Here is a 24,636-nt window from a genome sequence, read left to right on the forward strand (position 1 = left end):
ATGCACAGGTAGACACCATGCACAGGTTTTATGCACAGGTAGACACCATGCACAGGTAGACACCATGCACAGGTAGACACCATGCACAGGTAGACAACATGCACAGGTAGACAACATGCACAGGTAGACACCATGCACAGGTAGACAACCGGTACAGAGTCAATGTGCGGGGGTACAGGTACCGAGTCAATGTGCGGGGGTACAGGTACCGAGTCAATGTGCGGGGGTACAGGTACCGAATCAATGTGCGGGGGTACTGGTACCAAGTCAATGTGGGGGTACAGGTACCGAGTCAATGTGGGGGTACAGGTACCGAGTCAATGTGTGGGGGTACAGGTACCGAGTCAATGTGTGGGGGTACAGGTACCGAGTCAATGTGTGGGGGTACAGGTACCGAGTCAATGTGTGGGGGTACAGGTACCGAGTCAATGTGTGGGGGTACAGGTACCGAGTCAATGTGTGGGGGTACAGGTACCGAGTCAATGTGCGGGGGTACAGGTACCGAGTCAATGTGGGGGTACAGGTACCGAGTCACAGAAGTCTAAACTGTGCAAAGTAGAGTTCATGAGGAAGTCATTGTGTTAAAGTCATATATTCTGTTACCAACATGGGATTCTATTCAAGGTTGTTGTGAAAGGGGAGAAATCATGAGCAGAGAGCCTCCAACCCTGAATACCAGTTCTATTCAAGGAAATCATGAGCAGAGAGTCAACCCTGTACCAGTTCTATTCAAGGTTGTTTGTGGAGGGAGAAATCATGAGCAGAGAGCAGGACCGTGTGGTGACAAAACACTGACACAGGAAACAAACACCCACAAACCAACAGAAACCTGAAACAGGACCGTGTGGTGACAAAACACTGACACAGGAAACAAACACCCACAAACCAACAGTGAAACCCAGGCTACCCCAAGTATGATTCTCAGTCAGAGACAACTAACGACACCTGCCTCTGATTGACAACCATACTGGGCCGAAAACAGAAACCTAAACATAGACTGCCAACCCCAACTCACACCCTGACCACACTAAATAAAGACAAAACATAGACTGCCCACCCCAACTCACGCCCTGACCATACTAAATAAAGACAAAACATAGACCGCCCGAGTGCTTCCAGGTAAACCCGTCTCTATTGATCAGACTGAGTCCTTCAGGTAAACCCATCTCTATTGATCAGACTGAGTCCTTCAGGTAAACCCATCTCTATTGATCAGACTGAGTCCTTCAGGTAAACCCATCTCTATTGATCCAGACTGAGTCCTTCAGGTAAACCCCGTCTCTATTGATCAGACTTCTCTTACTGTTATATATAGTTATTACAACTATTCGCAAATAATAAGCAATCACACTGTACCATTTCTAATACCAGAAAATAATTTGTTTTCACTTAGACTCTCTTTCAGCATGTTAGGTCTCACTGTCGGCACCTTGATCTCCCCTCCCTGTTCCTGTGCGTTCTCCTGATCTCTCCCTGTTCCTGTGCGTTCTCCTGATCTCCCTGTTCCTGTCGTTCTCCTGATCTCCCTGTTCCTGTGCGTTCTCGTTCTGTTCCCGTTCTCCCGTTCTCCTGCGTTCTCCTGATCTCTCCCTGTTCGTTCTCCTGGAACCCGTTGAGGGTCTCTCACGCAGCCCTGTCAACCCATCAACCAGACTGTGTCTCTGGAGAAGGAAGGCTGCCCAACATGCCTAGTCATTCAAACCCCTATCTGCCCCTGTCCACTCGTCACCAAGTTACAATGAACAAACTGGCTCTAACTCTGACCACTTTCAGTGTCCTCTTTTTAAAGGGACTCCGGGAGAGAATGGGAACAAAGGAGAGTGATCTCAAATATCCACATGATCAGTTTATTGAAAGAAACAAGTCCATATTTTTCTGAAAAGCTGCAATACAAGCCCAACACAGATAGCGCAATGCAGAATAGGGCTGAGTACAATACAGTATGTCATGTATTGTATATAAAAAAATCAAGGCATGTACTCTTCACATTTAACTACAAGCCTAGTGGTTAGAGCGTTGGACTAGTAACCGGAAGGTTGCAAGTTCAAATCCCGAGCTGACAAGGTACAAATCTGTCGTTCTGCCCCTGAACAGGGTAGTTAACCCACTGTTCCCAGGCCGTCATTGAAAATAAGAATTTGTTGTTAACTGACTTGCCTCGTTTAAATAAAGGTAAAATAAAAAATAAACTTTTATACTGTCCCAAGATGCAAAGAAATACAACAATACCTGACAAAACAACAAATGGTGTCTTTTCCATTTTTAACTGTGTTTTGGAATTCTTCTCACAGACACAGGAATGGTAACTTTTATATTTTTTAAATACAGATACAGTCCATTACCCTGCATCTGGTCTACCTGGGCCTTCTACTACACTCTCAGTCATGGTCATAGTGTTAGTGACTTGGCTCTGCTCCTCGTCACCCATCAGCTTGTCGAAACGGGGGAAGGCAAGAGTGTCCTTCGCTCCCTTTCTCATGAACACGTAGAGTAAGGGATCCACAAGGGGCTGAATCTCTCAAGGAGTGTCCCGATCTCTACATTGTGACGGCCTGTCACCCCTGATATCAGATATTGTATGATGAGGGGTAAGAACAGGACTGTGTAATTGCCCAGCACAAGGGCCAGGGTACCAATAATCCGTCTCCGTTCGACAGCCGGCACGGAGACGGAGACGGACAGAGCTTTCAACGTGCCCGCGAGGAAGAATACGAGCAATGGAAAGGGTATGAGGAGGTTAACCGCAAACAGAATCAGCTTCGTATCGAGAGTCGGCGTGAGGTATAACATGGAGATTTGGAGGAAAGGGATAACCCAGATGACGGAGGACATTATGAGCGAGTATTTGATGTTACGGCCAACGGTACCAGAGAGGAAATGCAATCACGAGATATCTCTCCAGAGCAACACACACCATGAAACCAATGCTCGCACTAATACCAAAGAATTCAATAAACATCACAATCAATTTCCAGGTACCAGACAGGTTGAACGGCCTCGTGCAGATCTGAATGAGATCTGCAATAAGAAGGTTGATAACGTAGACTGGAGCGATGTGATCAGCTCTGACCAGGAAGTACATGGCATAAATGGACAGACAGATCAGAGAAAACCGATGGAGAACGTCGTCCACTGAACGACGGTTTCAACGATGCTCCAAGTGGATGGGATGTCGTCCGTAACATTGTACAGGTTTTCTCCAGCCATCCCTGGCGGTGCTTGTTGTTGCAGGAACTGGTGAACGGCAGGGTTTCCTTCAGATTCCAAGTTCAAGGTCCTTTAATATTTTCCTGTTGTGCGCCTACACTCAGAAAGAAAAAACAGAGAAATAGCTGGTGTTATACTCCTATAACATCTAAGATCCCAGTCATGATTCTTTAAAACAGGTCTAGTTTTGAGCTCGATTATGCATCTTTACTCTAAATCTAAAAGCATTTCCCTTCTGAAGAAACAGGAAGTGTGGTCAATATAGTTCTACGTTCTGTGTATTTTTAGTAAAACAGACCATGTAATACAAAATAGAACTATCAAAGTGCAATGTCTGCAGACATTAACATTCTTACATTGTGTAAATGTTAGGATACCTTAAAACGTCTCTTTTTTACGCAATTAACTAATCAATTGAGCCATTACGACATTTTTTTATGAATATCATATAATAGAAAAAACGAAAAACAAAGTCATCACTGTGTATTACAGTGGTTAACGCGTGAAGCACAAGAACAGTTAAAATAGCCATTTAGTAACCTTGTGGTAATCGTCTCCATTTAGTAACCATGTGGAATCTACAGTATCGTCTCCATTTAGTAACCATGTGGAATCTACAGTATCGTCTCCATTTAGTAACCATGTGGAATCTACAGTATCGTCTCCATTTAGTAACCATGTGGAATCTACAGTATCGTCTCCATTTAGTAACCATGTGGAATCTACAGTATGTCTCCATTTAGTAACCATGTGGAATCTGATATCGTAACCATTTAGGAATCTACAGTATAACCATGTGGAATCTACAGTATTGTCTCCATTTAGTAACCATGTGGAATCTACAGTATCGTCTCCATTTAGTAACCATGTGGAATTGTCTCCATTTAGTAACATGTGGAATCTACGTCTCCATTTAGTAACCATGTGGAATCTACAGTATCGTCTCCATTTAGTAACCATGTGGAATCTACAGTATCGTCTCCATTTAGTAACCATGTGGAATCTACAGTATTGTAACCATGTGGAATCTACAGTATTGTCTCCATTTAGTAACCATGTGGAATCTACAGTATAACCATGTGGTCTCCATTTAGTAACCATGTGGAATCTACAGTATTGTCTCCATTTAGTAACCATGTGGAATCTACAGTATTGTCTCCATGTAGTAACCATGTGGAATCTACAGTATTGTAACCATGTGGAATCTACAGTATTGTAACCATGTGGAATCTACAGTATTGTCTCCATGTAGTAACCATGTGGAATCTACAGTATTAGTAACCATGTGGAATCTACAGTATTGTCATTTAGTAACCATCTACAGTATTGTAACCATGTGGAATCTACAGTATTGTCTCCATGTAGTAACCATGTGGAATCTACAGTATTGTCTCCATTTAGTAACCATGGGGAATCTACAGTATTGTAACCATGTGGAATCTACAGTATTGTCGCCATTTAGTAACCATGTGGAATCTACAGTATTGTCTCCATGTAGTAACCATGTGGAATCTACAGTATTGTAACCATGTGGAATCTACAGTATCGTCTCCATTTAGTAACCATGTGGAATCTACAATCGTCTCCATGTAGTAACCATGTGGAATCTACAGTATTGTAACCATGGGGAATCTACAGTATTGTAACCATGTGGAATCTACAGTATTGTCTCCATGTAGTAACCATGTGGAATCTACAGTATTGTCTCCATTTAGTAACCATGGGGAATCTACAGTATTGTAACCATGTGGAATCTACAGTATTGTCGCCATTTAGTAACCATGTGGAATCTACAGTATTGTCTCCATGTAGTAACCATGTGGAATCTACAGTATTGTCTCCATTTAGTAACCATGTGGAATCTACAGTATTGTCTCCATGTAGTAACCATGTGGAATCTACAGTATTGTAACCATGTGGAATCTACAGTATTGTCTCCATGTAGTAACCATGTGGAATCTACAGTATTGTAACCATGGGGAATCTTATTGTAACCATGTGGAATCTACAGTATTGTCTCCATGTAGTAACCATGTGGAATCTACAGTATTGTCTCCATGTAGTAACCATGTGGAATCTACAGTATTGTCTCCATGTAGTAACCATGTGGAATCTACAGTATTGTCTCCATGTAGTAACCATGTGGAATCTACAGTATTGTCTCCATGTAGTAACCATGTGGAATCTACAGTATTGTCTCCATGTAGTAACCATGTGGAATCTACAGTATTGTCTCCATGTAGTAACCATGGGGAATCTACAGTATTGTCTCCATGTAGTAACCATGTGGAATCTACAGTATCGTCTCCATGTAGTAACCATGTGGAATCTACAGTATTGTCTCCATGTAGTAACCATGTGGAATCTACAGTATTGTAACCATGTGGAATCTACAGTATTGTAACCATGTGGAATCTACAGTATTGTTCCATGTAGTAACCATGTGGAATCTACAGTATTGTCTCCATGTAGTAACCATGTGGAATCTACAGTATTGTAACCATGTGGAATCTACAGTATTGTCTCCATGTAGTAACCATGTGGAATCTAGTATTGTCTCCATGTAGTAACCATGTGGAATCTACAGTATGTCTCCATGTAGTAACCATGTGGAATCTACAGTATTGTCTCCATGTAGTAACCATGTGGAATCTACAGTATTGTAACCATGTGGAATCCATATTGTAACCATGTGGAATCTACAGTATTGTCTCCATGTAGTAACCATGTGGAATCTACAGTATTGTAACCATGTGGAATCTACAGTATCGTCTCCATTTAGTAACCATGTGGAATCTACAGTATCGTCTCCATTTAGTAACCATGTGGAATCTACAGTATTGTAACCATGGGGAATCTACAGTATTGTAACCATGTGGAATCTACAGTATTGTCTCCATGTAGTAACCATGTGGAATCTACAGTATTGTCTCCATTTAGTAACCATGGGGAATCTACAGTATTGTAACCATTGGAATCTACAGTATTGTCGCCATTTAGTAACCATGTGGAATCTACAGTATTGTCTCCATGTAGTAACCATGGGGAATCTACAGTATTGTCTCCATTTAGTAACCATGTGGAATCTACAGTATTGTCTCCATGTAGTAACCATGTGGAATCTACAGTAGTAACCATGTGGAATCTACAGTATTGTCTCCATGTAGTAACCATGTGGAATCTACAGTATTGTAACCATGGGGAATCTACAGTATTGTAACCATGTGGAATCTACAGTATTGTCTCCATGTAGTAACCATGTGGAATCTACAGTATTGTCTCCATGTAGTAACCATGTGGAATCAGTATTGTCTCCATGTAGTAACCATGTGGAATCTACAGTATTGTCTCCATGTAGTAACCATGTGGAATCTACAGTATTGTCTCCATGTAGTAACCATGTGGAATCTACAGTATTGTCTCCATGTAGTCATGGGGGAATCTACAGTATTGTCTCCATGTAGTAACCATGTGGAATCTACAGTATCGTCTCCATGTAGTAACCATGTGGAATCTACAGTATTGTCTCCATTTAACCATGTGGAATCTACAGTATTGTAACCATGTGGAATCTACAGTATTGTAACCATGTGGAATCTACAGTATTGTCTCCATGTAGTAACCATGTGGAATCTACAGTATCGTCTCCATGTAGTAACCATGTGGAATCTACAGTATTGTAACCATGTGGTCTACAGTATTGTCTCCATGTAGTAACCATGTGGAATCTACAGTATTGTCTCCATGTAGTAACCATGTGGAATCTACAGTATCGTCTCCATGTAGTAACCATGTGGAATCTACAGTATTGTCTCCATGTAGTAACCATGTGGAATCTACAGTATTGTAACCATGTGGAATCTACAGTATTGTAACCATGTGGAATCTACAGTATCGTCTCCATGTAGTAACCATGTGGAATCTACAGTATTGTCTCCATGTAGTAACCATGTGGAATCTACAGTATTGTACCCATGTGGAATCTACAGTATTGTAACCATGTGGAATCTACAGTATTGTCTCCATGTAGTAACCATGGGGAATCTACAGTATTGTCTCCATGTAGTAACCATGTGGAATCTACAGTATTGTCTCCATGTAGTAACCATGTGGAATCTACAGTATCGTCTCCATGTAGTAACCATGTGGAATCTACAGTATTGTCTCCATGTGGAATCTACAGTATCGTCTCCATGTAGTAACCATGTGGAATCTACAGTATCGTCTCCATGTAGTAACCATGTGGAATCTACAGTATTGTCTCCATGTGGAATCTACAGTATTGTCTCCATGTAGTAACCATGTGGAATCTACAGTATTGTCTCCATGTAGTAACCATGTGGAATCTACAGTATTGTCTCCATGTAGTAACCATGGGGAATCTACCTGGTCTTACCTGGTGGTTCCATTAGATTGACTGGCGTTCCTCTAGCACCATCAAATCAACTCATTATCAGGAAGTGGAAATGCAAGTTAGAAACATGCCATTTTTACAGCACAGATACAGATACTCACAGATACAGATACAGATACTCACAGATACAGATACAGATACTCACAGATACAGATACAGATACTCACAGATACAGATACAGATACTCACAGATACAGATACAGCACAGATACTCACAGATACAGATACAGCACAGATACTCATAGATACAGATACAGATACTCACAGATACAGATACAGATACTCACAGATACAGATACAGATACAGATACTCACAGATACAGATACAGATACAGATACTCACAGATACAGATACAGATACTCACAGATACAGATACAGATACTCAGATACAGATACAGATACAGATACAGATACAGATACAGATACAGATACAGCACAGATAAAGATACAGATACAGATACAGATACAGCACAGATACAGATACAGATACAGATACAGCACAGATAAAGATACTCACAGATACAGATACTCACAGATACAGATACAGATACTCACAGATACAGATAGAGATAGAGCTACAGCACAGATACAGATACAGATAGAGCTACAGCACAGATACAGATACAGATAGAGCTACAGCACAGATACAGATACAGCACAGATACAGATACAGCACAGATACAGATACATATACAGATACAGCACAGATACAGATACAGATACAGATACAGCACAGATACAGATACAGATACAGATACAGATACAGATACAGATACAGATACAGCACAGATACAGATACAGCACAGATACAGATACAGCACAGATACAGATACAGATACAGATACAGATACAGATACAGCACAGATACAGATACAGATACAGATACAGCACAGATACAGATACAGATACAGCACAGATACAGATACAGATACAGATACAGATACAGATACAGCACAGATACAGATACAGATACAGATACAGATACAGATACAGCACAGATACAGATACAGATACAGATACAGATACAGATACAGATACAGATACAGATACAGATACAGCACAGATACAGATACAGCACAGATACAGATACAGATACTCACAGATACAGATACAGCACAGATACAGATACAGTACAGATACAGATACAGCACAGATACAGATACAGATACAGCACAGATACAGATACAGATACAGATACAGATACAGATACAGATACAGCACAGATACAGATACAGATACAGATACAGATACAGATACAGCACAGATACAGATACAGATACAGATACAGATACAGATACAGATACAGATACAGATACAGATACAGCACAGATACAGATACATATACAGATACAGCACAGATACAGATACAGCACAGATACAGATACAGATACAGATACAGATACAGATACAGATACAGATACAGATACAGATACAGATACAGATACAGATACAGATACAGATACAGATACAGATACAGATACAGATACAGATACAGATACAGATACAGATACAGATACAGCACAGATACAGATACAGATACAGATACAGATACAGCACAGATACAGATACAGATACAGATACAGCACAGATACAGATACAGATACAGCACAGATACAGATACAGATACAGATACAGATACAGCACAGATACAGATACAGATACAGACACATATACAGATACAGCACAGATACAGATACAGATACAGATACAGCACAGATACAGATACAGATACAGATACAGATACAGCACAGATACAGATACAGATACAGATACAGCACAGATACAGATACAGATACAGCACAGATACAGATACAGATACAGATACAGATACAGATACAGATACAGGATACAGCACAGATACAGATACAGATACAGATACAGATACAGCACAGATACAGATACAGATACAGATACAGATACAGATACAGCACAGATACAGATACAGATACAGATACAGCACAGATACAGCACAGATACAGCACAGATACAGATACAGATACAGATACAGCACAGATACAGATACAGATACAGATACAGATACAGATACAGATACAGATACAGATACAGATACAGATACAGATACAGATACAGATACAGATACAGATACAGCACAGATACAGCACAGATACAGATACAGATACAGATACAGATACAGATACAGCACAGATACACAGATACAGATACAGATACAGATACAGCACAGATACAGATACAGATACAGATACAGATACAGATACAGCACAGATACATATACAGATACAGATACAGATACAGCACAGATACATATACAGATACAGCACAGATACAGATACAGATACAGATACAGCACAGATACAGATACAGATACAGATACAGATACAGATACAGCACAGAAACAGAAACAGATACAGATACAGATACAGATACAGCACAGATACAGATACAGATACAGATACAGCACAGATACAGATACAGATACAGATACAGATACAGATACAGATACAGCACAGATACAGATACAGATACAGATACAGATACAGATACAGATACAGCACAGATACAGATACAGATACAGATACAGCACAGAAACAGATACAGATACAGATACAGATACAGATACAGATACAGATACAGATACTCACAGATACTCACGGTGCACACCCAGTGACAATACAGCTGTAACGGCGTTCGTCTGTTGAAGGAAGAGAGTCGGACCGAAATGCAGCGTGTTTGTTACTCATGACTTTAATGAATGATAAGACGGTACATGAAATAACTGAAATACGAAAACAACATACGAAACGTGAAACTATTACAGCCTATCTGGTGACTACAACACAGAGACAGGAACAAACACCCACGAAATACAGAGCGAAACTCAGGCTACCTAAATACGGTTCCCAATCAGAGACAACGAGAATCACCTGACTCTGATTGAGAATCGCCTCAGGCAGCCAAGCCTATACAACACCCCTAAACATCCGCGATCCCAAATACTACAAACCCCAATACGAAAAACAACAATATAAACCCATGTCACACCCTGGCCTACCCAAACATATAACAAAAACACAAAATACAATGACCAAGGCGTGACAACAGCACAGATACTCACAGATACTCACAGACCCAGTGACAATACAGCATGCACGTCTGAGCCTTCAATACTGTGAGACAGGAAGTCCACCACTCCAGGATGTCAAAAGTCATTGCACAATGTGTGTTACTGTATCATTTGTCTTCGACAGCTGATTGGTCAGGGAGATCACATGACATCACTACCAGTGGTTAAAAGATCCCCGGACCTAATCCATTCCACACTGTTTCCACTTCCATGTATTTCAGAAGGACAACAGGAATATGACATAATACGCTTCATGCACACATCTTATCATACGCATTAGAGGTCGCGTTCAGCTTCCTGTGTAAACCAGAAGTGCCTTAAAATGATGTCATAGGTGCTGTTTCGAAGGGTTAAAAAAGGTCAGATCTTTTCAAAACTTCATATGTGTGATTAGGCAACCCCCATGAACTGTAAGTCAGTCATTTCCCCCAACAGATGTCAAAGAAAAGCTCTCTCTCTCACGCACACACACACGCACGCACGCACGCACGCACGCACGCACGCACGCACGCACGCACACACACACACACACACACACACACACACACACACACACACACACACACACACACACACACACACGCACACACACACACACACACACACACACACACACACACACACACACACACACACACAGCAAGGATGAAGTGACAAAGTGCAGTGCTTAAAGACACACAGAACCTGCAATGGCATTTCCATATTCTCTAGGCCGTGCCGAGTTCAACGAGATGCCCCGCTTGACCGTAGCTCGCTCGGTCTAAGCACAGCGACCATTAGAAAATTAGGCCCAAAATGAAGCCTGCCCCACAACGTCATTTGCTTTTGGGTGACAGTGAGAGAATCGTTAGGGTGAGAAGCACAATTCGACCTCAGGTACATTCCTGAGGTCCTCCCGATCCGTGCAAGCCTAACCTTGACCGTGTGGTATTAACCCTTAACAGTAAAACAGGGTTTTTTGATCTCACAGATTATAATGACTTCTCTCCCCATAGGAATACATTGCCTGCTCCTCTAAAGTCAACCTAAAGCCTATGTAGGTTATGAATGCCTTATAAACCTGTCTTCAATGACAGTCCATCAGGCCAGTATGAGGTCTACCTGTGTCGATTCTAAGCTTCCTGTAGCAACCGGAAGTGGTTAAAATCACCCCAAAAGTGCATATCCATACCCTGCCTGCAGTTTGATAGACATAGTGCATTCAACCCTGTGTAAATCGGTCAGTTCTTAAAGTAAACACTTAAGACCCAGGATTCTGTAAAAGCCCCAATGAGGATATGTCTTTACCTATAGCTTCCTGTGCCAACCGGAAGTGCCATAATTGGTGTCTCAGGGGCTGTTTCGAGGGGTTAAAAAAGTCAGATCTGTCCAAAACTTCATATGTGTGATTAGGCAACCCCCATGAACTGTAAATCAGTCATTTTTCCCATAAAATTTAATAGAATAGAATAGAATAGAATAGAATAATAAAACTAAATCACACACACACACAGCTTGGAAGGAGGGACACATTGGGGTGCATGGAGACATACACTGCCTGCATTAGTTAACCTTGTTCGAACTATTAAAGAACCGTCAGACATAGACTTCCGAAACTTTAGAAACCTGTTCTAGACCTCAGGTCGATAGTGCAAGGTGAGTTACGTGGCTCTAGAAGGTTCTCGGATCGAGAAACAGCCTCATACATTTGCAATAATTTCATTTTTGCATCACGAAAATGACGACATTTAGAAATGTCCCAGAGTTGCAAGACTAGGTGCATTGCAAACGTCTCGGCCCATATAGACGGACCCCAACGTTTCTATCCGATAGCTCATTCAAGGACCCCGTAGCAAGGCATGGAAAAAAAAGTGGATTTTCAGAACCAATTAGTGTATTGCTCGGGCAACAAATTACCTATCGAGCCGAAACTTGGGATTCGGGGTCGCCTCAGCTAGGCCTACACATGATGTCAGAACTGGACCCGCAGCTGGAACGTAACTACGTGTTTTACGTTTTCATTATGGTTTGAACAGAAGGCGTTGTGAATGTTGGGCCAGCTCTGAAGTATGTGATAGTTGGCTTCTAAACGAGTTGGAAAAAGTGGGTTTGGTGTCAGTTTGTATCAGTTTGGTGTCAGAATGATTTCTAATTGACTGATGGACGGTGACTTGCTGGTGACTTTTGTCCATTTGCAATATGTTTAGACAGTGAGTTACCATCACCAAAAGTGACATTCTGAAATCAACCCTAACGAGTGATGGAGAGGAACCAGAATCACTGCCCGGCCATCCTGTGTTCATCAGGCCAGTCAATTTAGCATTCCTGCAGGATTTTTGAGCATGACAAATTTGTGATGGTAAATGCCCATTGAAACATATTGCAAATGCACATGCATTTGCAATATGATTCAACATTGAAAAAAACATCACCAAATGGACATGATGAAATCAACACAACAAGCGATGGAGAGGAACCACTATCACTGCCCGGCCATCCCGAGTTCATCAGGCCAGTCAATTTTGCATTTCTGCAGTATTTTTGAGCATGTCAAATTTGTGATGGTACATGGCAAATGGACATAACATCCTGATTTGGCATTTTCAAATCTTTCATATTGCATTTGGACATTTCTTATGGCATTTGGCCAAAATAAAGTGACTTTTGACTTCCTATGAAATCATATTGCAAATGGACAAGTAAAAAAAAAAAAAGAATTTTAAAAAAAAATAATGATCATAAAAGTTGACAAAAGTATATTCATACAGTTCTTACACATGTGTAATTGACAAAAAAATCGAAAGATTTTCAAGAAACGGTTCAGAAAGCACTTTTTAAGGGGGTGATAAGTTTTTTTTTATTCACTTTTTAAAAATGTTACTTTTGGATGTTGACTTGTGTTACATTTGCAATATGAAAAACCACGGTGGAGCGCACTCGCCACCTGTTGGATTTTTAAAGTGTTACACCTGGCATTTGCCATATGGCATTTGCAATCAACTTTGAACGAAACGACGCCGAATTGAGTGGTATTGGACACCGTGTATATGGTTTCTCCAGTGCCAATGACTTCCCATTCATTTTTGTCCATTTCAGGGGTGTTCCCTTACTTAATATAATACATCAATAAAATCAATTTAGCCTCAAATAAATAATGAAACATGTTCAATTTGGTTTAAATAATGTAAAACATAGTGTTGAAGAAGAAAGTAAAAGTGCAATATGTGCTATATAAGAAAGCTAACGTTTCAGTTCTTTGCTCAGAACATGAGAACATATGAAAGCTGGTAGTTCCTTTTACCTTTTAACATGAGTCTTCAATATTCCCAGGTAAGAAGTTTTAGGTTGTAGTTATTATAGGAATTATAGGACTATTTCCTTCTAAACCATGGGCCGTCATTGAAAATAAGAATTTGTTCTTAACTGACTTGCAGTTAAATAAAGGTATAAAAAAATCGGCCCTAATGAATCGGCCCTAATGAATCGGCCCTTCCGATGAATCGGTCGACCTCTAATATGCATACACCTCTTTGGGTGAAGAAGCTGTTAGTTTTATATTCACAGACTTGATGTGCTGGAGTACAGGCAGCTACTTGAGAAAATAAAACAAACTTACTAGTGATATTCCACCATACTTTTATAGGTCAGTCACAATGTCTAGGTCCATCAGACTTAAAACCAATATGTTGAGACAATGATGAAATGTGACAACTGTCCTCCACCACACACAAATGCAACAAATGAAATATTGTGCAAATACTTCAGAAAAATGACTTCCTTGTCACTAATGTTGAAATTGTGGGGTTACATACAGTACCTGTCAAAAGTTTGGACACACCTGCTCATTCAAGGTTTTTTTTTCCATTTTTACTATTTTCTACATTGTAGAATAATATGGATGACATGAAAACTATGAAAGAACACATATAGAATCATGTAGTGACCAACAACAAAAAAGTTGTAAATAAATATTTTATATTTGAGATTCTTCAAAGTAGCCACCCTTTGCCTTGATGACAGCTTTGCACACTTTTGGAATTCGATGTGTGGGAGTTCAGGTACCGAGTCAATGCGCGGGGGTACAGGTACCGAGTCGATGTGTGGGGGTACAGGTACCGAGTCAATGTGGGGGGCTACAGGTACCGAGTCGATGTGCGGGGCTACAGGTACCGAGTCGATGCGTGGGGGTACAGGTATCGAGTCAATGTGGGGGGCTACAGGTACCGAGTCGATGCGCTGGGCTACAGGTACCGAGTCGATGCGTGGGGGTACAGGTACCGAGTCGATGCGTGGGGGTACAGGTACCGAGTCAATGTGGGGGCTACAGGTACCGAGTCGATGCGCTGGGCTACAGGTACCGAGTCGATGCGTGGGGGTACAGGTACCGAGTCGATGCGTGGGGGTACAGGTACAGAGTCGATGCGTGGGGGTACAGGTACCGAGTCGATGTGTGGGGGTACAGGTACCGAGTCGATGCGCAGGGGTACAGGTACCGAGTCGATGCGTGGGGGTACAGGTACCGAGTCGATGGGCGGGGGGTACAGGTACCGAGTCGATGCGTGGGGGTACAGGTACCGAGTCGATGCGTGGGGGTACAGGTACAGAGTCAATGTGGGGGTACAGGTACCGAGTCAATGTGTGGGGGTACAGGTACCGAGCGATGTGCGGGGGTACAGGTACCGAGTCGATGTGCGGGGGTACAGGTACCGAGTCAATGTGGGGGGCACAGGTACCGAGTCAATGTGCGGGGGTACAGGTACCGAGTCAATGTGGGGTACAGGTACCGAGTCAATGTGGGGGTACAGGTACAGAGTCACAGAAGTCTAAACTGTGCAAAGTAGAGTTCATGAGGAAGTCATTGTGTTAAAGTCATATATTCTGTTACCAACATGGGATTCTATTCAAGGTTGTTGTGAAGGGGAGAAATCATGAGCAGAGCCTCCAACCCTGAATACCAGTTCTATTCAAGGTTGTTGTGAAGGGGGAGAAATCATGACCCTGAATACCAGTTCTATTCAAGGTTGTTGTGAAGGGGGAGAAATCATGAGCAGAGAGCCTCCAACCCTGAATACCAGTTCTATTCAAGGTTGTTGTGAAGGGGGAGAAATCATGAGCAGAGAGCCTCCAACCCTGAATACCAGTTCTATTCAAGGTTGTTGTGAAGGGGGAGAAATCATGAGCAGAGAGCCTCCAACCCTGAATACCAGTTCTATTCAAGGTTGTTGTGAAGGGGGAGAAATCATGAGCAGAGAGCAGGACCGTGTGGTGACAAAACACTGACACAGGAAACAAACACCCACAAACCAACAGAAACCTGAAACAGGACCGTGTGGTGACAAAACACTGACACAGGAAACAAACACCCACAAACCAACAGTGAAACCCAGGCTACCCAAGTATGATTCTCAGTCAGAGACAACTAACGACACCTGCCTCTGATTGACAACCATACTGGGCCGAAAACAGAAACCTAAACATAGACTGCCAACCCCAACTCACACCCTGACCACACTAAATAAAGACAAAACATAGACTGCCCACCCCAACTCACGCCCTGACCATACTAAATAAAGACAAAACATAGACCGCCCGAGTGCTTCAGGTAAACCCGTCTCTATTGATCAGACTGAGTCCTTCAGGTAAACCCATCTCTATTGATCAGACTGAGTCCTTCAGGTAAACCCATCTCTATTGATCAGACTGAGTCCTTCAGGTAAACCCATCTCTATTGATCAGACTGAGTCCTTCAGGTAAACCCGTCTCTATTGATCAGACTTCTCTTACTGTTATATATAGTTATTACAACTATTCGCAAATAATAAGCAATCTACACTGTACCATTTCTAATGCCAGAGAAAATAATTTGTTTTCACTTAGACTCTCTTTCAGCATGTTAGGTCTCACTGTGTCGGCACCTTGATCTCCCTGTTCCCTGATCTCCCTGTTCCTGTGCGTTCTCCTGATCTCCCTGTTCCTGTGCGTTCTCCTGATCTCCCTGTTCCTGTGCGTTCTCCTGATCTCCCTGTTCCTGTGCGTTCTCCCGTTCTCCCTGTTCCTGTGCGTTCTCCTGATCTCCCTGTTCGTTCTCCTGGAACCCGTTGAGGGTCTCTCACGCAGCCCTGTCAGCCCATCAACCAGACTGTGTCTCTGGAGAAGGAAGGCTGCCCAACATGCCTAGTCATTCAAACCCCTATCTGCCCTGTCCACTGCGTCACCAAGTTACAATGAACAAACTGGCTCTAACTCTGACCACTTTCAGTGTCCTCTTTTTTTTAAAGGGACTCCGGGAGAGAATGGGAACAAAAGAGGAGAGTGATCTCAAATATCCACATGATCAGTTTATTGAAAGAAACAAGTCCATATTTTTCTGAAAAGCTGCAATACAAGCCCAACACAGATAGCGCAATGCAGAATAGGGCTGAGTACAATACAGTATGTCATGTATTGTATATAAAAAAATCAAGGCATGTACTCTTCACATTTTAACTACAAGCCTAGTGGTTAGAGCGTTGGACTAGTAACCGGAAGGTTGCAAGTTCAAATCCCCGAGCTGACAAGGTACAAATCTGTCGTTCTGCCCCTGAACAGGGTAGTTAACCCACTGTTCCCAGGCCGTCATTGAAAATAAGAATTTGTTGTTAACTGACTTGCCTCGTTTAAATAAAGGTAAAATAAAAAATAAACTTTTATACTGTCCCAAGATGCAAAGAAATACAACAATACCTGACAAAACAAAAATGGTGTCTTTTCCATTTTTAACTGTGTTTTTGGAATTCTTCTCACAGACACAGGAATGGTAACTTTTTATATTTTTAAATACAGATACAGTCCATTACCCTGCATCTGTCCTACCTGGAGCCTTCTACTACACTCTCAGTCATGGTCATAGTGTTAGTGACTTGGCTCTGCTCCTCGTCACCCATCAGCTTGTCGAAGCAGGGGAAGGCAAGAGTGTCCTTCGCTCCCTTTCTCATGAACACGTAGAGTAAGGGATCCACAAGGGGGCTGAATCTCTCAAGGAGTGTCCCGATCTCTACATTGTGACGGCCTGTCACCCCTGATATCAGATATTGTATGATGAGGGGTAAGAACAGGACTGTGTAATTGCCCAGCACAAGGGCCAGGGTACCAATAATCCGTCTCCGTTCGACAGCCGGCACGGAGACGGAGACGGACAGAGCTTTCAACGTGCCCGCGAGGAAGAATACGAGCAATGGAAAGGGTATGAGGAGGTTAACCGCAAACAGAATCAGCTTCGTATCGAGAGTCGGCGTGAGGTATAACATGGAGATTTGGAGGAAAGGGATAACCCAGATGACGGAGGACATTATGAGCGAGTATTTGATGTTACGACGAAAACGGTACCAGAGAGGAAATGCAATCACGAGATATCTCTCCAGAGCAACACACACCATGAAACCAATGCTCGCACTAATACCAAAGAATTCAATAAACATCACAATCAATTTCCAGGTACCAGACAGGTTGAACGGCCTCGTGCAGATCTGAATGAGATCTGCAATAAGAAGGTTGATAACGTAGACTGGAGCGATGTGATCAGCTCTGACCAGGAAGTACATGGCATAAATGGACAGACAGATCAGAGGAAAACCGATGGAGAACGTCGTCCACTGAACGACGGTTTCAACGATGCTCCAAGTGGATGGGATGTCGTCCGTAACATTGTACAGGTTTTCTCCAGCCATCCCTGGCGGTGCTTGTTGTTGCAGGAACTGGTGAACGGCAGGGTTTCCTTCAGATTCCAAGTTCAAGGTCCTTTAATATTTTCCTGTTGTGCGCCTACACTCAGAAAGAAAAAAACAGAGAAATAGCTGGTGTTATACTCCTATAACATCTAAGATCCCAGTCATGATTCTTTAAAACAGGTCTAGTTTTGAGCTCGATTATGCATCTTTACTCTAAATCTAAAAGCATTTCCCTTCTGAAGAAACAGGAAGTGTGCTCAATATAGTTCTACGTTCTGTGTATTTTTAGTAAAACAGACCATGTAATACAAAATAGAACTATCAAAGTGCAATGTCTGCAGACATTAACATTCTTACATTGTGTAAATGTTAGGATACCTTAAAACGTCTCTTTTTTTACGCAATTAACTAATCAATTGAGCCATTACGACATTTTTTTATGAATATCATATAATAGAAAAAACGAAGAAAAACAAAGTCATCACTGTGTATTACAGTGGTTAACGCGTGAAGCACAAGAACAGTTAAAATAGCCATTTAGTAACCTTGTGGAATCTACAGTATCGTCTCCATTTAGTAACCATGTGGAATCTACAGTATCGTCTCCATTTAGTAACCATGTGGAATCTACAGTATCGTCTCCATTTAGTAACCATGTGGAATCTACAGTATCGTCTCCATTTAGTAACCATGTGGAATCTACAGTATCGTCTCCATTTAGTAACCATGTGGAATCTACAGTATCGTCTCCATTTAGTAACCATGTGGAATCTACAGTATCGTCTCCATTTAGTAACCATGTGGAATCTACAGTATCGTCTCCATTTAGTAACCATGTGGAATCTACAGTAGTCTCCATTTAGTAACCATGTGGAATCTACAGTATCGTCTCCATTTAGTAACTATGTGGAATCTACAGTATCGTCTCCATTTAGTAACCATGTGGAATCTACAGTATCGTCCATTTAGTAACCTTGTGGAATCTACAGTATCGTCTCCATTTAGTAACCATGTGGAATCTACAGTATTGTAACCATGTGGAATCTACAGTATTGTCTCCATGTAGTAACCATGTGGAATCTACAGTATTGTCTCCATTTAGTAACCATGTGGAATCTACAGTATTGTCTCCATTTAGTAACCATGTGGAATCTACAGTATTGTAACCATGTGGAATCTACAGTATTGTAACCATGTGGAATCTACAGTATTGTCTCCATGTAGTAACCATGTGGAATCTACAGTATCGTCTCCATTTAGTAACCATGTGGAATCTACAGTATTGTAACCATGGGGAATCTACAGTATTGTAACCATGTGGAATCTACAGTATTGTCTCCATGTAGTAACCATGTGGAATCTACAGTATTGTCTCCATTTAGTAACCATGGGGAATCTACAGTATTGTAACCATGTGGAATCTACAGTATTGTCTCCATGTAGTAACCATGGGGAATCTACAGTATTGTAACCATGTGGAATCTACAGTATTGTCGCCATTTAGTAACCATGTGGAATCTACAGTATTGTCTCCATGTAGTAACCATGTGGAATCTACAGTATTGTAACCATGTGGAATCTACAGTATTGTCTCCATGTAGTAACCATGTGGAATCTACAGTATTGTCTCCATGTAGTAACCATGTGGAATCTACAGTATCGTCTCCATTTAGTAACCATGTGGAATCTACAGTATTGTCTCCATGTAGTAACCATGTGGAATCTACAGTATTGTCTCCATTTAGTAACCATGGGGAATCTACAGTATTGTAACCATGTGGAATCTACAGTATTGTCTCCATGTAGTAACCATGGGGAATCTACAGTATTGTAACCATGTGGAATCTACAGTATTGTCGCCATTTAGTAACCATGTGGAATCTACAGTATTGTCTCCATGTAGTAACCATGTGGAATCTACAGTATTGTAACCATGTGGAATCTACAGTATTGTCTCCATGTAGTAACCATGTGGAATCTACAGTATTGTCTCCAGGTAGTAACCATGTGGAATCTACAGTATCGTCTCCATTTAGTAACCATGTGGAATCTACAGTATTGTCTCCATGTAGTAACCATGTGGAATCTACAGTATTGTCTCCATTTAGTAACCATGTGGAATCTACAGTATTGTAACCATGTGGAATCTACAGTATTGTCTCCATGTAGTAACCATGTGGAATCTACAGTATCGTCTCCATTTAGTAACCATGTGGAATCTACAGTATTGTAACCATGGGGAATCTACAGTATTGTAACCATGTGGAATCTACAGTATTGTCTCCATGTAGTAACCATGTGGAATCTACAGTATTGTCTCCATTTAGTAACCATGGGGAATCTACAGTATTGTAACCATGTGGAATCTATAGTATTGTCTCCATGTAGTAACCATGGGGAATCTACAGTATTGTAACCATGTGGAATCTACAGTATTGTCGCCATTTAGTAACCATGTGGAATCTACAGTATTGTCTCCATGTAGTAACCATGTGGAATCTACAGTATTGTAACCATGTGGAATCTACAGTATCGTCTCCATGTAGTAACCATGTGGAATCTACAGTATTGTCTCCATGTAGTAACCATGTGGAATCTACAGTATTGTCTCCATGTAGTAACCATGTGGAATCTACAGTATTGTCTCCATTTAGTAACCATGTGGAATCTACAGTATTGTCTCCATTTAGTAACCATGTGGAATCTACAGTATTGTCTCCATTTAGTAACCATGTGGAATCTACAGTATTGTCTCCATTTAGTAACCATGTGGAATCTACAGTATTGTCTCCATGTAGTAACCATGTGGAATCTACAGTATCGTCTCCATGTAGTAACCATGGGGAATCTACAGTATTGTCTCCATGTAGTAACCATGTGGAATCTACAGTATCGTCTCCATGTAGTAACCATGTGGAATCTACAGTATTGTCTCCATGTAGTAACCATGTGGAATCTACAGTATTGTCTCCATGTAGTAACCATGGGGAATCTACCTGGTCTTACCTGGTGGTTCCATTAGATTGACTGGCGTTCCTCTTGTAGCACCTATCAAATCAACTCATTATCAGGAAGTGGAAATGCAAGTTAGAAACATGCCATTTTTACAGCACAGATACAGATACAGATACAGATACTCACAGATACAGATGGAATACTCACAGATACAGATACAGATACTCACAGATACAGATACAGATACTCACAGATACAGCACAGATCTCACAGATACCGCATAGATACTCATAGATACAATACAGCACAGATACTCATAGATACAGATACAGATAACACAGATACAGATACAGCACAGATCTCACAGATACTCACAGATACTCATAGATACAGATACAGCACAGATACTCATAGATACAGATACAGATACTCACAGATACAGATACACCAGATACTCACAGATCTACAGATACAGATACAGCACAGATACTCACAGATACTCATAGATACAGATACAGCACAGATAACCATAGATATCTACAGATACTCATAGATACAGATACAGCACAGATTACAGATACAGATACAGATACTCACAGATACAGATACTCACAGATACAGCACAGATACAGCACAGATACAGCAAGATACAGATACAGATACTCACAGATACAGATACAGCACAGATACTCACAGATACTCATAGATACAGCACCAGATACAGCACAGATACAGATACAGATACAGATACAGATAAAGATACTCACAGATACAGATACTCACAGATACAGATACTCACAGATACAGATACTCACAGATACAGATACAGCACAGATACAGATACAGCACAGATACAGATACAGATACAGATAAAGATACTCACAGATACAGATATACAGATACAGATACTCACAGATACAGATACAGCACAGATGGAACAGATACAGATACAGATACAGATACAGATACAGACACAGATACAGATACAGATACAGATACAGACACAGATACAGATACAGCACAGATACAGATACAGATACAGATACAGATACAGATACAGCACAGATACAGATACAGCACAGATACAGATACAGACACAGATACAGATACAGCACAGATACAGATACAGATACAGACACAGATACAGATACAGCACAGATACAGATACAGATACAGATACAGATACAGATACAGCACAGATACAGATACTACAGATACAGATACAGATACAGACACAGATACAGATACAGATACAGACACAGATACAGATACAGCACAGATACAGATACAGATACAGATACAGATACAGATACAGATACAGATACAGATACAGATACAGATACAGATACAGATACAGATACAGATACAGCACAGATACAGATACAGATACAGATACAGATACAGCACAGATACAGATACAGCACAGATACAGATACAGATACAGATACAGATACAGATACAGACACAGATACAGATACAGATACAGACACAGATACAGATACAGCACAGATACAGATACAGATACAGATACAGATACAGATACAGCACAGATACAGATACAGCACAGATACAGATACAGACACAGATACAGATACAGCACAGATACAGATACAGATACAGACACAGATACAGATACAGCACAGATACAGATACAGCACAGATACAGCACAGATACAGATACAGATACAGATACAGCACAGATACAGATACAGCACAGATACAGATACAGCACAGATACAGATACAGATACAGATACAGATACAGATACAGATACAGATAAAGATACTCACAGATACAGATACTCACAGATACAGATACTCACAGATACAGATACAGCACAGATATACAGATACAGATACAGATACAGATACAGATACAGACACAGATACAGATACAGATACAGACACAGATACAGATACAGCACAGATACAGATACAGATACAGATACAGATACAGATACAGCACAGATACAGATACAGATACAGATACAGATACAGACACAGATACAGATACAGCACAGATACAGATACAGATACAGACACAGATACAGATACAGCACAGATACAGATACAGATACAGATACAGATACAGATACAGCACAGATACAGATACTACAGATACAGATACAGATACAGACACAGATACAGATACAGATACAGACACAGATACAGATACAGATACAGATACAGATACAGATACAGATACAGATACAGCACAGATACAGATACAGATACAGATACAGATACAGATACAGATACAGATACAGATACAGCACAGATACAGATACAGATACAGATACAGATACAGATACAGATACAGATACAGATACAGATACAGATACAGATACAGATACAGCACAGATACAGATACAGATACAGATACAGATACAGATACAGATACAGATACAGCACAGATACAGATACAGATACAGCACAGATACAGATACAGATACAGATACAGATACAGATACAGATACAGATACAGATACAGATACAGATACAGATACAGCACAGATACAGATACAGATACAGATACAGATACAGATACAGCACAGATACAGATACAGATACAGATACAGATACAGATACAGCACAGATACAGATACAGATACAGCACAGATACAGATACAGATACAGATACAGATACAGATACAGATACAGATACAGCACAGATACAGATACAGATACAGCACAGATACAGATACAGATACAGATACAGATACAGATACAGATACAGATACAGATACAGCACAGATACAGATACAGATACAGCACAGATACAGATACAGATACAGATACAGATACAGATACAGATACAGATACAGCACAGATACAGATACAGATACATACAGATACAGATACAGCACAGATACAGCACAGATACAGATACAGCACAGATACAGATACAGATACAGCACAGATACAGATACAGATACAGCACAGATACAGATACAGATACAGATACAGATACAGCACAGATACAGATACAGATACAGATACAGCACAGATACAGATACAGATACAGCACAGATACAGATACAGCACAGATACAGATACAGATACAGATACAGATACAGATACAGATACAGATACAGATACAGATACAGATACAGATACAGATACAGATACAGATACAGATACAGATACAGATACAGCACAGATACAGATACAGATACAGATACAGCACATATACAGATACAGATACAGCACAGATACAGATACAGATACAGATACAGATACAGCACAGATACAGCACAGATACAGATACAGAT

General features: G+C 41.0%; 1 protein-coding gene and 1 pseudogene across 4 annotated transcripts in view; both read right to left on the bottom strand.

Annotated features, from left to right (window-relative positions):
- Positions 1 to 2,338: 2,338 nt before the first annotated feature.
- On the bottom strand, positions 2,339 to 7,637 carry LOC124017784 (annotated as a pseudogene).
- Positions 7,638 to 17,530: 9,893 nt separating this feature from the next.
- Positions 17,531 to 24,636, bottom strand: part of LOC124017787 (G-protein coupled receptor 4-like) — a 9,836-nt gene continuing 2,730 nt past the window's right edge. For 3 of the 4 annotated variants that reach the window (XM_046332982.1, XM_046332983.1, XM_046332985.1), the window contains exons 3-4: positions 21,417 to 21,458; positions 17,531 to 18,504 (exon numbers count right to left, since the gene is read on the bottom strand). In XM_046332982.1, coding sequence (XP_046188938.1) covers positions 17,553 to 18,410 — 858 coding nt within the window. In that variant the 5' untranslated portion in view covers positions 18,411 to 18,504; positions 21,417 to 21,458 and the 3' untranslated portion in view covers positions 17,531 to 17,552. Of the gene's footprint in view, positions 18,505 to 21,416; positions 21,471 to 24,636 lie in introns of all 4 variants that reach the window. The other variant, XM_046332984.1, reaches the window with a different exon arrangement.

The sequence above is a fragment of the Oncorhynchus gorbuscha genome, unplaced genomic scaffold (assembly GCF_021184085.1).
Source record: "Oncorhynchus gorbuscha isolate QuinsamMale2020 ecotype Even-year unplaced genomic scaffold, OgorEven_v1.0 Un_scaffold_3263, whole genome shotgun sequence".
In the NCBI taxonomy this organism is placed as follows: Eukaryota; Metazoa; Chordata; class Actinopteri; order Salmoniformes; family Salmonidae; genus Oncorhynchus; species Oncorhynchus gorbuscha.